General features: G+C 37.7%; 1 protein-coding gene across 1 annotated transcript in view; it reads right to left on the bottom strand.

The window, feature by feature from the left end:
• The window catches only part of LOC103207316 (DExD/H-box helicase 60), a 218,360-nt gene that overhangs the window by 84,817 nt on the left and 118,346 nt on the right, over positions 1-15,197 (bottom strand). The window contains 4 exon segments of the mRNA XM_007952893.2: positions 1,036-1,140; positions 3,866-4,018; positions 8,472-8,619; positions 10,213-10,371. Of these exon segments, the coding sequence (XP_007951084.2) occupies positions 1,036-1,140; positions 3,866-4,018; positions 8,472-8,619; positions 10,213-10,371 (565 nt within the window).

Raw genomic sequence — 15,197 nt, 5'->3', positions numbered from 1 at the left:
CTATATTCATGAGGGATATTGGCCTGTAGTTTTCCTTTTGGGTGATGTCTTTTCCTGGTTTTGGTATTAAGGTTATGCTTGCTTCATAAAATGAGTTAGCAATACATCTTGATTGCAAGTTTGGTCAATTTCAGAATGCAAAGTTTGTAAAAATCTTAAATTTCTTTATCTTTGACATTAGTGGTTAGTACACAATTTTGAATTACAGTTAAATTAACTTGTCTTCTTTGTAAGCATATTGATATTATCTTACCACTAACAGCATTGTACTTCAGGATAAATCTTGAAATGTTCTTCTTGATGATGAATATTTTACCATTCCTCTTTAATGTGTCATTCTGGCATAAAAGACCATTTTTAATTCAAAATGGCCAATAACGGTGCATTTCAGCTCATTCACTATTGCCAAGGATATCAATGTTTATGTATTCCATTACATTTTTACCAGTTTCCAATTTTCCTGGACTCATACTGTGTACATTCCACATTCTGAATATTAGTGGATGTTTGCAGCTGTTTATTCTCATTTGAGTTGTGTCATATCAGCAAAGGAAAGTTCTGAAAACTTTATTCCATCTATGTTATTGTGGTCAACCCTAGTCATATTTTGAGTGACTTTCAACTTTAGAGGATCATCTACCGGCACTATGTCAGACAATGTTTGGCTGTTATTCATAAGGTTTTGATTGGCCAAGTTTTTCAGAAATAGATTGTCAGGTCTTCCTTCTTAGTCTGTTTTAGTCTGGAAGCTCTGCTACAGCCTTTCCATAATAGGTGACCGTGATGATACTTGAAAGTCTAGTGACACAGCTTAAAGCATCACAGCAACAGGCAAGCCCAAGTAGGGCAAGTTGACAGATGAATGGTGGTTTTCTATTTTACCACATCTGAAAATAATAGCCTGGCAAAGATGAATGCCAAGGTGTGCAAGTATATGAATTGTAGCATGTCTGCAAATTAAAGATTCACTTACTTCACTATTATCTGACTGTATTTCAGTAACACAAATAAAATAATGTATGTATACTGTAATACCTGTCTGTAATTTAAAGCATCCAGATAGATGGAGTTTTGAGCAAAAATCACAGATTTACAAGGCATGTTGATTCCTAAAGCAAGTGTGCCAGTAGCTGTCACCACCTAGAATGAGAATAAAACAATTGCTTCAAAAACAAGCATTTCAATAGAATGCAAGTGTTATTGTCCATATAGTTTCTAAAAAATAATTTGCATTTCAATCAAATCACAGTAAAAAAGTTAAAGATAGCCACACTCGTATTCTTGCAATTTCACGAACATAGTAAGCATTTTCCTATCTCAGAGCAAAACTTTCACTGACACAGAATATGCGCCCTCCACATAGGCATTTGTCTGACTCTTCAGTTCTCTCTTCAAATGTCAAAGAGGAATTTCTGGGCCACCAGATCTAAAATAATTACCCCTTTCCATATTATTCATCTTCTACTCTACATTATTTATCTTCATAGTATCATTGACTACCTGAAGGTGCATTACTTGTTTGCTTAATTGTCCTGCAAGGAGCTCTGGTAGCGTAATGCCTAAGGCACTTGACTGCTAACCAGAAGGCTGGAAGTTCAAACCCACCAGCCACTCCTCAGAAGGAAGGTTGGGCAATCTACTTCCATAATGATACTGCCTCGGAAACCTAAGGAGGGGATGCTATGAGCTGGGTCCGACTTGATGGCACATAACAACAACAACAGCAAGAAACTCCAAGCTTCACACACTGTTGCATTGCCAGTGCCAAGGAAAGTACCTGGCAGGCACATGATACAATTACCAATTATCTTCAAGTAGACTCTAGCTCATAGCAACCTCCTGTATGTCAGAGTAGGGCTGTGCTCTGTAAAGTTTTCAATGATTGCTGACTTTTTGGGAGTAGATCACCAGAACTTTCTTCCACGGTGCTTCTGGGTGGATTCAAACTGCCAACCTTTCAGTTAGCAGTGAAAATGTTATTGATTTGCAAAACACAGGGATTCCTGGCACATGATAGGTGGCCAATAAATGCACTTTTAATAAATGACTAAAAAAGAAGTTCCCTTTTCCAAACACACCACTGGGCAATTGCCTACCTTTGTGCACTATATAATCTGTAGGGGTTATATCTACGAATAGAACATTTTTAAGTAAAAAGAGCAAAATAATGTTTCATTTTCCCCCCCCCCTGAATTTCTATCTTAACTGAAGGGAAAGGAATATGAGAAATTTTAAAGTTTACTTAGATAATCTACCATTTCGTTCTTCTTCTTTTTTTTTTTTTTGTCATATAATGCTGAGAACTTCTAATTAGCCCCCTTTTCCCTTTATATTCACATCAATATAGAGGATGATTAAATTTTATGTTTTCAATTTATGGAGTGATTTTTCTCTAATTATTCTCTTGGATATCTACACCTATATCCATCACGTTGCAACATATACTTTTTAACTGTTTTTCTGAATTTCCATGATAAGAAGAAAAAAAAAGTAAAAACATTAAATTTAGAAAATAATTACAACAAATGATCTTTTTAAGACTGTGTTCTCTAGAACAAAGCTATAGCTATATCCATACTGGGGACACTGGGCGTTGCAAACAGTTAATGGTTGGCTGGTAACTGAAAGACTGAAGGCTTGAGTCCACTCAAAGGCACCTCAGAAGGCAAGCTTGGTGATCTACTTCCAAAAACTTATCCTTTGAAAATCCCATGCAGCGCAGCGATGCCATGACTCAAAATCAACTCAGCAGCAAATGCTTGTTTTGGGGTTTTATTTTTTCCTAATATTCTTCCTACAGTATCTGGTTATTCATTTATTAAATTAATAGTACTTGAGCAACTATTATTTGATTGGTATTACTTCAGACACTGGATAGGCTGATCAAAATAGGTGTGCCTCTTGTCTTCCACCCAGAATCTTGTATAAAACTTGTCTCTGGTTATTGACCTTTAGAAGGACAACTAACTGATTGTTTCTTAATAGAAAACTAAGCTAGGTAGTTAATGATACATTTTGTTTTGCCACATAACAGAAATTACTCTTTAATTACGTCAGACTTTCCTCAATGTTTCCTCTATTAAGATTAAATACAGGGTGATAAAATGACTATTGATTTCTCTGTTTCTCTCTCTGTCTCTCTCTCTCACAAACACAAACATACATAAGACAATGTATGTCATATAAAATTTAAGATGGAAAATCTGAAGAGTCAGAGTCTATTTTTAAATAGTCAGGTTCCAAATTTACTAGGAAATTGTGGAGAATTTATCCATACAAGCCCAATGTACCCACTAAACAAAAGATAACAAGGGTTTGGTTTGCAAGCTATCCCCTTGTTCATTATCAATGATAGTAGAAAATATACTGAGCAACACATCTAAATCCTCTGTGTAGATATACAGTAGATCCCAAGGAAATGTTACATTTTTGCTTTTATTTTAGCTAGTACCTCAGAAAAAAATCTGACCAAGACTATCATAAATGTCATCCAAGTCCATGAAAGGGCATGCATAGCCAAAATGATTGGAACAACCTACACAATGCTCTGGATAGTAAATAAGTAAAAAGCAAAAGATTATGCCTAAATAACTAGTGGTGTACTTCATTAAAGAAATAACAGAAAAAATAATTCTTTAGGGAAATATTTTATTCTCATGAAAATTTTATAAAGGGAATGATACACCTCAAACCCTCCTCCTCCAATTCAATTAATGGCAGCAGGTATGCAGTCATATCAAGGGTTGTGAAAAAAACCATATAAATTAGATGAGGAAAAAAATAACGATTTTCTTGTTTCATTTTCAGTGACATTCACCTTCATTCTGACATGACTTTGATTCTTACAATGAAAAAATTTACCTACCCTTATAAATCCTTTCCTAAATAGAACTTCAACTAATTGTTTTTCCTTGGCGCTCAAACAGCTGTGATGATATCCAATTCCCCTCTGGGCCAAAGCCTTCAGTTCTCGACCTTTTCTTTGGAATTTTACTCGATCAAACACCGTCTGCAAAGTCTAACAGAAGTAAGAGGTTTTGGGATTTTAATAATTTCTTAGCTGGTTTTAATTTAAATCAGAATTTAAAATGTTTAAATGAAACTGTCATACACACTACCTAGTAATTTGGTTAAATGAGGCAAATGCTTGAAATTGACTCCACATATGTAAAGAGAATATTGCCTTATAGTAACAGAAACTGTAGGAAAAATCTCAGTTCTTTGAACAGAGTGCCTTCATTCCATTGCAAGTATAAAAAACACTGATAACCTAGTAGACAAAATGCCTGGGGCAGGTAGCATGCAAGATCTGCAGCTTCCCTAGGGATGTGAGTTTTCTTCTGAAGCCTTTGGAGTTTTCCTCTACCGAGAAGGCAGAGCTAGTTCCCACACCTATATGGTGAGGGACGATTATTTCTCACTTCAAATCACTCACAAATGGTTTTTAAAGTATCCATGCTCTAAGGAGGAAATTCAGTTATTTATAGAGTTATATGCACAAAGCAAACACTTATGAAAGAAGAAAAATGGAAAACAAAAACAAAAACCTTATTATCTCAAGAAAAACACTGGTTATCTAAATTATTGTCTTCTATAAAATAGACTATTAAAGAGCCAGTAAAATGAAGATAGAAATACATAGTTATTAAAAAGGAACATATTAGTAAGGGATGAAGTTGTTGTTGCTGTTGTTAGGTGGCATCGAGTTGGCTCCAACTCCTAGGGATCCTATAAACAACAGAACAAAACATTTCCCACTCCTGCACAAGCCCTACATCATTATTGTGCTTGAGCCAATTGTTGCAGCCACTTGTCAGTCCATCTTGTTTAGGGTCTTAGCCTATTTCGCTGAAGCTCTACCTTACCAGGCATGATAGCCCTTTCCAGGGAATGGCCCCCTCTGAAAACATAACCGAAATAAGTGAGATGAAGTCTGGAAATTCTCTCTTCCAAGGAGCATTCCAGCTGCACTTCTTCCAGGACAGATTCGTTTGTTCTTCTGGCAGTCCATAGTATTTTCAGTATTCTTCGCCAACACCACACTTCAAAGGCATAAACTCTTCTTTGGTCTTCCTTATTCATTGTCCAGCTTTCACATGTATATGAGGAGACTGAAAATACCAAAGCTTGGGTTTTGTGAAGCTTAGTCTTCAAAGTGACATCTTTGCTCTTCAACACTTTAAAGAGGTCTTTTGCAGCAGATTTGCCCAGTGAAATACCATGTCTGATTTTTTGACTGCTGCTTCCATGGGTTTTGATTAGGGATCCAAGTAATATGAAATCTTTGACAACTTCAATCTTTTCTCCATTTATCGTGATGCTCCTTAGTGGTCCAGTTGTGAGGATTTTCGTTTTCCTTATGCTGAGGTATAAGCCACCCTACAGACCATAGTCTTTAATCTTCATCAGTAACTGCTTCAAATCATCTTCACTTTCAACAAGCAAGGTTTTTTCATTTGCTTATTGCAGATTGTTAATGAGTCGTCCTCCAATCCTGATGCCCCGTTCTTCTTCATATAGTCCAGCTTCTTGGATTATTTGCTTATCATACAGATTGAATAAGTATGGTGAAAGGATACAACCTTATGCACATCTTTCCTGATTTAAAACCATTCAGTATCACCTTGCTCTGTTTGAATGACTGCTTCTTGGTCTATATTCAGGTTCCTTATGAGCACAATTAAGTGCTCTGGAATTCTATTCTTCCCAATATTATCCATAATTTGTTATGATCCACAGAGTTGAATGCCTTTGCACAGTCAATATAATACTGGTAAACATCTTTCTGATATTCTTTGCTTTCAGTCAAGATCCATCTGACATCAACAGTGATATCCTTCATTCCATGTCCTCTTCTGAATCCAGCTTGCATTTCTGGATGTTCTCTGACAATATACTGTTGCAATTGTTTATGAATTATTTCCATCAACATTTTACTTACATGTGATGATATGAATGATATTGTTCAATAATTTCTACATTCTGTTGGATTAACTTTCTTTGGAATGTGTACAAATATGGAACTCTTGCAGCCAATTGGCCAGATGAATAGATAGCTGTCTTCTAAATTACTTGGCCAGTTGAGTAAGTGCCTCCATCGAAGTATTGTTTATTGAACCATCTCACTGGGTATTCCATCAATTCCTGGAGGCTTGTTTTTCACTAATTCCTTCAGTGCAGCTTTGACTTCTTCCTTCAGTACCACTGGTTCTTGATTATATGCCATCTCCTGAAATGGTTGAGCATCAACCATTTCTTTTTTGTGCATTGACTCTGTGTATTCTATTCATCTTCTTTTGATGCTTCTTGCATTATTTGAAATTTTGCCCATAGAATCTTTCAACATTGCAACTCAAGACTTGAATATTTTCTTCAGTTCTTTCAGTTTGAGAAATGCCAAGGGTGTTTTTCTCTTTTGATTTTCTAACTAATGCCTAGGATTTGATCTTTATCCATTCCACTGTAGTTTAACAACTTCCAATTTTCGTAGATTCATACTTTGTACATTCCATGTTCTAATTATTAATGAATATTTGTGCTTTTTTTTCTCATTTTGAGTCATGCCAAATTAACAAATGAAGGTCCCGAATGCTTTACTCCATCCATACCATTAAGGTTGATTCTACTTTGAGGAGGCAGCTCTTCCTCAGTTGAATTTTGAGAGTCTTCCAACTTGAGGGGCTCATCTTCTAGCACTATATCAGACAATGCTTCACTGCTATTCATAAAGTTTTCCAGCAATATATCAGACAGTGTTTTACTACTATTCATAAAGTTTTCACTGGCCAATTTTTCCAAAAGTGGATGGCCCTCACCTTCTTCCCAATATATCTTAGTCTGAAAGCTCCACTGGAACCTGTCCACTATGGGTGACTCTGCTGGTATTTTAAATAATGGTGGCATAGCCTCCAGAATTCACAGCAACATGCAAGCCACCACTGTAGAATTAACTGACAGACAAGTGGTGGAAGAGACAAAATAGGTTACCAAAAAGAAGTATCAAACCTACTGCCATCAAGTTGATTTTGACTGATAGCAACCCTGTAGGACAGTGTAAAACTGCCCCATAGGGTCTGACTCAATGGCACATAACAACAACAACAAGGGTTTCCATGGCTACAAATCTATGGAAGCAGACTACCTCATCATTCTCTTGCAGAACAGCTAGTACATTCAAACAGGCATTATTTGGTCTGCAGTCTTATACCTTAACCACTGTACCACCAGAACTCCTTAAAATAGGTTACAAAATAATGTAAACAATATAATTTAATTTTTGTTAAAAATACATGAAATGAGTATGTGTATGTACAATTCAAGTGTGTGTGTGTGTGTATATGTATGTGGTATATGGGTAGAAAAAGAAAATGTTTCATCCAAAACCTCAAAATAATAATAATAATAAAAAGACCAGCTAATTTGTCTGAAAAACTGGTGGAATCCCTGAGACTATGGCCCTTAAATACCTTTCGGCCTGGAACTGAAATCACTCCCATGGCACAACTTTCAGCCAAACAACCGACAGGCCCGTAAGGTAAACAGTAATGCCAGGTACACACTCCTTAGAATAATCAACCATCTGAAATCAAAAGGGCAGCGTTTGCCCAGTGATAAAGTTCAGAAGACAGAAATGGATAGGGAAGAAGGACAAATAAAAATAGTAAACACAGGGGGGGCAGTGGAACAGTGCTATTATATTGTGGGGATTTTAATCAGTGTAACACAACAAAATGTGCATGAATTGTTGAATGGAAAACCAATTTGCTCTGTAAACTTCCACTCAAATCACAATAAAAAGTTGGGGAAAAGAAAAGAAAGAAGGAAGAAAATATTTTATCCAGAAGGACAATAATTACCTCTAAGTGACAGCATTGCTTTTATTACTGCTAATTTGTTGTTTCAAATTTGTCTACCACAGGCACAAATTATTTGCATAACAGTAAGGAGTTCTGGTGGCAAGGTACCTAAGGCATCTAACTGCTAACCAGAAGCCTGGTGGTTCAAACCCACCAGCTGCTCTGTGGAAAGAAGATGGGGCAATCGATTTCCATAAAGATTTACCACCAAGGGGATTGGTATGAATTGGAATCAATTTGATGGCAGTGAGTTTGGTCTTTTTGGTTTTTTTTTTGGTAACATTAAAAAAAAAAAAAATGATATAACCCTTTTAGATATTTCAACGAGTCCTGAGTGGAAAACTTGGATGTTATAGTTGTCTCTGATTTTGAGAAATACTCTGAATATTACTAAAAGTGTATTTGATGACACATTCCCAAATATGGCCAACACTCAAATGAAGCATATGAGACTAAATTCTAGAATTCAGGCTATAGAAAGAAATAAGGGAAGGATAGACACTCTCAGGCTTAAACTGTTAACAAACAAAAAACAGTCTATAAATCCTTTTAATATGCAGTGCAGCTGATGGAGGAAATCATTTCCTAGGAAATAGTTCCATTCTAAGTGCTGACCTCAGCGTCCACTGCTTTTTCATCAGCATAAGTGCAGTCCTGAGGGATTCCCAGGTTCTTCTCCAGACTCTTCAGTAGATTATTGTGTTCAGCTTCATGTATTAGGCTTTGGTCCATCCTTCTGGGATTTTTCTGACCTTTTCCATCTCTGTTTATAAAAATAAAAATTTAACCAATGAATATTCATATTTAGCTACCATAGGAAGCCCAGGACTTGCCAGATCATCTTTATCACATAAACATTCACACTTATCCTGCACCTATCCTGACCCAACTTTCTTCCTCTAATGCATTTATTCATTAGCCTCTAGAATTGCCACCAAATAATTCTCTTATATACTCATAGTATGTATCTCTCAACGTTCCTTTCCTTTCTTGTTGTATATAAAATTCAGGTCTCTTAAGAGGACTTTGCTTCCCCTGTAGCTTGCTGAAGGGATGAACATTTTCTCTTTCTCAGTCTCAGATATTAGGCATGGGGCTGAGATTAGGTGTCCTCCTTGCTCCACACTGTTAATTCTAGAGCATTCTCTTCTCTAAAAGTTATTTCAACTTTTAGGGAAATATCTACCATTTATTATACAAAACAGTCATAAATCAAATATTATCTGTCAGACAATGAACAGCTATTACCCGCTAGGCAACATCCTAAGCATAGGAGATTAAAAGGGATTTTTTTTTTTTTTTTTTTAGTTTAGAGTAAATAAGAAGTGCATCAGGTCCTTTTGTCTCTTTGTAGGGGACTTCACAATTTAGGGGGAAAAAAACATATAAACCAACAATAGCAAGTCATTGTGCTAACTCATCTATTGAATCTTGAAAGTGTAGCAAGAGTACTAAGTTTATCTGGGGGAATCACAACAAGATTCAGAGAGGAGTTACAAAAATTATGAATACAAGCTTTTGGGGTAACCAAGAAGAAAAACACTCTAGGCACATGGGCCAGTTCATGGAAAAGTATAGAGGAGAAAGAACAAGGCATCTGAAGAGAGCCATAAATTTGAACATTGCTATAAAAGAGTAGTTGGAAGTGAGGCTGAAGAGATTAAAGCAGGGACCAAAACATGTTGGCATACAACAATAATGATGGATTTCAGACTTCATCAGCACAGTTAGGAAGAAGGGAAAATATCAAGTCATTGGATTAATTTGAACGTTAGAAAGGTCATATGTTGTCTAGACTAGAGAGTAGTGAATCTATAATCCAAAAAATATAACCTCTGCTTGTAAACTAGTGAGTGACTAAAGATGGAGAGTAAAATAGAACATAAATATTTTGGACACAGAATTAAACATTAAAAATAAGGAAGAGGAGTGTCCACAACCAAGTTTTATCAAGTATAATGACAGTTCAATCCATTCTAGAGCTCATTCTATACTTACTTATATGACTGTGGCAGTAAATCATATCATATCCAAAACTGATGTGTATGGATATGTTTATGTGTCAAAGATATGCTTATTTTCAGGGATGGATTGAACATATTGTCAGATTACATAATCTACCTACATTCGTAGGCTATGGCCCTGCCTCTCCCAGGTACTAAATGCATCTGAACTGCACAACTAAGGAACATAGGATTATGGTCACTTCTATTTATAGCATTCTCCCATTCAAATTTGTTCAATTGGGAAAGAAGGTCAAGCAATAAATGGAACACCCTCGTATACCACATTAAGTTTCTTACTGGAATTTGTATCTTAATCCGGTAATGGAAAATTTGTTTAGATAAATACTTACATTATCCTTTGTTTCTCCATGGATTTTTTGACTTTCTGAAGTTTGTTAACCATGACATAGGCCTCTTTATCAGCTTTGGGGGGTCTTTTTCTCTCCTGTTTTTCCTCTAGAAAAGTACTTACACTTACAGCCCATTTTTCTACATCTCTTATCTTGAATCTTGAAACAAATGAAAAGAATATACGCCTTGAGAATAATACCATACAAAGAATTTGAACTATAAAAGCAAATATTGCTATCATCTTAACATATATCTGCAGATTTTAAAATGTTCTTTACTTTACTTTTTATTTCTTTAAAATGTTCTTTTACTTTTAATGCACACACAAAATACTCTGGATCAAAAACTGACTTCTTTTTATAACTACCTTAAATGGTACAGCGCCTAAGGCATTTGACTGGTAACCAGAAGGTTGGTGGTTCAAATCCACCAGCCACTCCATGGAAGACAGGGCAATCTACTTCTGTAAAGATTTACTGCCTTGGAAACCCAAAAGGGCTCACTATGAGTTGGAATTGACTGGATGGCTGGTGTTTTTTTTTTTTTTTTTGATTTAGAGTAAATAAGAAGTGCATCAGGTCCTTTGCCTGAGTCTTTATCTGTTTATTAAGTAGAAAGTAAATAATATTTTTCTTGACCGAGCGACTCAAGAGTTAATGAAAACTTTTTATAGAGGAGTGATCAGGCACATCAAAGGCTGGGATAGAGACAATGGATTGTCTCCATTTATACACAGGAGAGAGAGAGAGAGTCAACCTCACCCTTCCTAAAAGATGAGGAAACAACAAAACAAAAGCCAAATTTTTGTTCTTTAAGACAGGATGAAAATGATCACAGATTCTCAATTTAATCTTTTGTAATGTGAGTGCTTCTTTTCAGGGACCATATAAACACAGATGCCCATGGTTATTTCAATTTAGAGATGTCTTCAGGGTCTGGGCTTTTTCCTTTTGAAATGTAAATAACTATGAAGATAGCATACCAGTCTTCCTGGCACCTTAGGAATTAAACTATGGACCCAGCCCAGGCTGAAACCAATGAGCCATCTCTGATCTGAGCAGTTAATTAGACAAATGGCTAATTGATTCTCATAGCATGTAAAGAGTAAAATGCTTATCTTGTTGTTATGTGCTATCGAGTGAGACCAGACTCATAGCGACCCCTCCTTGGGTTGCCGAGGCAGTATCACTACGGAAGTAGATTGCCCAACTTTCCTTCCAAGGAGTGGCTGGTGGGTTTGAACCGCCAGCCTTCTGGTTAGCATTCAAGTGCCTTAGGCACTATGCTACCAGAGCTCCCAAAATGCTTACAGGGGAATCAAATAAAATATTCCTTATCTTTATATCATATGCACTTCTCTGCCTCAGGAAGCTAGGACATTTTATAGGTACGCTGAAAAATCCAGGGAAGTTTTATTTGCCCACAACACCTTGTTGACAAAATGGTATGGTTTAAATTATTACTGTCCTAACCATGGCAGCAAGTCATAGATTGAGTCTACAAAATAAATTTTAAAAAATGTAAATTGTGTCATGGGAGATCAGAAGGGCAGCATTTGCATAGGAAGAAAGGTAAACAAACCCAAACCACACTGCCCTGGAGTCAGATCTGACTCATAGCGACCCCTCCTTGGGTTTCCGAGGCAGTATCATTATGGAAGTAGATTGACTAATCTTCCTTCTGAGGAGTGGCTGGTGGATTTGAACCACCAGCCTTCTGGTTAACAGTCAAATGCCTTAAACACTATGCCACCACAGAGAGACATGTTGTTGTTGTTGTTGTTATGTGCCGTCAAGTCAGCCCTGACTCATAGCGACCCCTCCTTCGGTTTCCGAGGCAGTATCACTACGGAAGTAGGATTGCCCAACCTTCCTTCTGAGGAGTGGCTGATGGGTTTGAACCGCCAGCCATCTGGTGAGCAGTCAAGTGCCTTAGCCACTATGCTACCAGAGCTCCCATGCAGGGAGGCAGAAATGCATAGGCAAAAAGGAAACAGGGAAAGGGTAACAAACAAACAAAATTTAATTGTGAGGCAAAGGGCTTCTAGCTGGTGAAGAGTAAATGAATTGACTCATTGGTGAAGTAAAGATTAAGAAAGTCACAGTTTAAGCTACTTGGCAAGATATTTGATATGATTTTTCACTGCCATGGAGTTGATTAGACTCAAAGCCACCCCTCCTTGGGTTTCTGAGGTGGGGGCTCTGCTGGCATAGTGCCTAAGGCATTTGACTGGTAACCAGAAGCCTGGTGGTTTAAAGTCACCATCCACTCCCCGGAAGGAAGGTTGGCAAATCTACTTCGATAGTGATACCACCGCGGAAACCCAAGGAGGGTCGCTATAAGTCAGATCCAACTCCACGGCAAAGAGGGATCTCTAGTGGAGTAGATTGCCCAACCTTCCTTCCCAGGAGTGGCTGGTGGGTTTGAACTGCCAGCCTTCTGGTTAGCTGTCAAATGCCTTAAGCAATATGATAGAAAATAAAATAATTACACTAAACACTTGTATTGTACTTACTATTATCAACACTGAAGGACTTAAATATATTAACTCGATTAGTCCTTGGCACGACCATATCAATAAGGTGCTATTATTATCCCTCTTTTGTACATGAAAAAATGGAGACATAGTTTAACTGACCTGCCCCAAATCCCACAGCTGTTATATCACTGAGTCTGGCCCATGTTCTTGACTATGACATTATGTTACTGGTTGTTTTATGTTAATAATGTAAGTTACTGTGGTCTAGGCATATCTTACTGGTAATGGTGTAATTTTCACCACACTATTTCATATTTAAAATTTAGATCACATGGAAATATTTTTGCATCTTAAATTTGTCTGATATATATATTCAATCTAGAAATTGGAGGGAGCTCTGGTAGCATAGTGGCTAAGACACTTGCCTGCTAACCAGACGGCTGGCGGTTCAAACCCACCAGCCACTCCTCGGAAGGAAGGTTGGGCAATCCTACTTCTGTAGTGATACTGCCTCGGAAACCCAAGGAGGGGTCGCTATGAGTCGGGTTTGACTCGACAGCACATAACAACAACAACAAGTGCTTTTACACATTATTTTTACTTAATTCTTACCCCAATCCTACTTTTTCTTTTTTTTTTTTTTTCACTTTTTTTGTTGTTTGGATAAAAGTTTACAGAGCAAATTAGTTTCCCATTTGTTTTGGTTACCTAGTTCTGCTCCAACAGAAATACAACAAATGGAAGGCTTGAACAAACGGGAATTTATTTTCTTACTGTTTTGGAGGCTAGAAGTCTGAGTTCAAAGTGCCAGGCTTTAGAGGCTGGGTGAAAGCTCTTGACCTTGGGCTTCCACTCTGCCTCTTGCTCCTGGTCCACTGCAGCTGGAGGCTTTCTTCATTCAGGCAGCTGCTGGCTGCTGAGACTCACAAACCCAAGGTTGAAAAGGAAAAAGGCACAGTCCTGATACTACCCAACCACATGGCAGGCTGCTTCATAATCACTCAGCTACATGCAGGATTCAAGCATGCCAAAAGTTTCAGACCATTCCCAAAGCTTCTCCTTACATACTGGAAGCAGACCATATCCCTAAAGCAGCCACTCAGCGGCTGGCGGCAGATTCCACCATGGAGTTGATTGCCAGTCTCATCATAGAGAATAACTACTACCAGCTGCCCAGCAACTCAAAACCAGGCCAAGCTGACACATAACCTTAACTACTACACCATTCAACAATTTATACAAATTTTGTTTCATGATATTAGTTATAATTCCCTCAATGTAACAGCATTCTTCCCACTTCCTTCCTGGGTTCCATTCACCCATCTTTCCTGCCTTTTGGCTTTTTGGTCTCCTGTGGCTGACTGTTCTCAGGATCGCTTTTCTCACAAGTGTTACTGTTCACTGTATAGTGTTTCTATTATTTAGCTGAAAGGAGATCTCCAGGAGTGGGTTTAGTTCCAAGTTTAAATGGTGCCTAAGGCCACAGTCTCAGGTTCCACCAGTCTCTATAAGCCTGTCTTTTTTTTTTTTTTTTTATAATTTTCTGTTTTGCTCTATAATTTTCTCCCACTCTGTCCAAGACCTTCTATTGTGATCCTAATCACACTGATGGGTAGTAGTTGGTGGGCACCATCTAGTTCTTCTGGTCTCAGGCTAGTGGAGGCTATAATTTGTGTGGTACATTAGTCCTGTGGACTAATTCATTGAGTCTTTGATTTTCTTCACTCTTCTTTGCTCTGGTCAGGAAGAGACCAATAGCTATGTCTTAGACCGGTGCTTGCAAGCTTTTAAGACCACAGTCACTACTCACCAAAGTAGGATGTAGAACATTGTCTTTATGGACTAAGCTATCTCAATTGACATAGATGTTCCCTGAGACTATGGTCCTAAGCCCTAAAGCCCAATGACTCAGTGCCTCAAGGTATATTATTATAGCTATGAAGGGCACAACTTTGCCCCTATAGGTTCTAGTATATACCTGGATATCTTTGCAGCACACACAAATACATATGTAGAAATATCCACTACCAAACAAAAATCAGACTCACTGCTATTGAGTTGATTTGACTTATAGAGATCACTCCTTGAATTTCTGAGGCAGTATCTCTATGGAAGTAGGTTGCCCAATCTTTGTTCTGAGGAGTGGCTGGTGGGTTTGAATTACCAGCCTTCTGGTTAGCAGTCAAATGCCTTAGGCATTACAACACTAGAGCTCCCCTATATATGCTCATGGGTGTGAACATACTCTCATCCACCATCTCACACCTGTTCAGCTTTCATATCTACCTATATATCCACTTGTAAAGCAATTTTTGTTACTACCATTATTGCAAGATGTGGTGTAGTAAATTACCTAGTGTGGCTTTTCTACCCATAAGTCTTTGTAAACTCCAAGGTGGGATTTTCTATGAGCAACTGAGGAGCTCCTGATTGCTGAAGTTGTCCACCTGGAGTAATTCTGTTGGGAGTGGCACAAAACAATGTTCTGGGAGGTGCCCACTCTCT

This window comes from Orycteropus afer, unplaced genomic scaffold, assembly GCF_000298275.1.
Source record: "Orycteropus afer afer isolate SDZICR_OR568_19922 unplaced genomic scaffold, OryAfe1.0 scaffold00364, whole genome shotgun sequence".
NCBI lineage: Eukaryota > Metazoa > Chordata > Mammalia > Tubulidentata > Orycteropodidae > Orycteropus > Orycteropus afer.
This window is presented reverse-complemented; position numbering and strand designations above follow the sequence as displayed.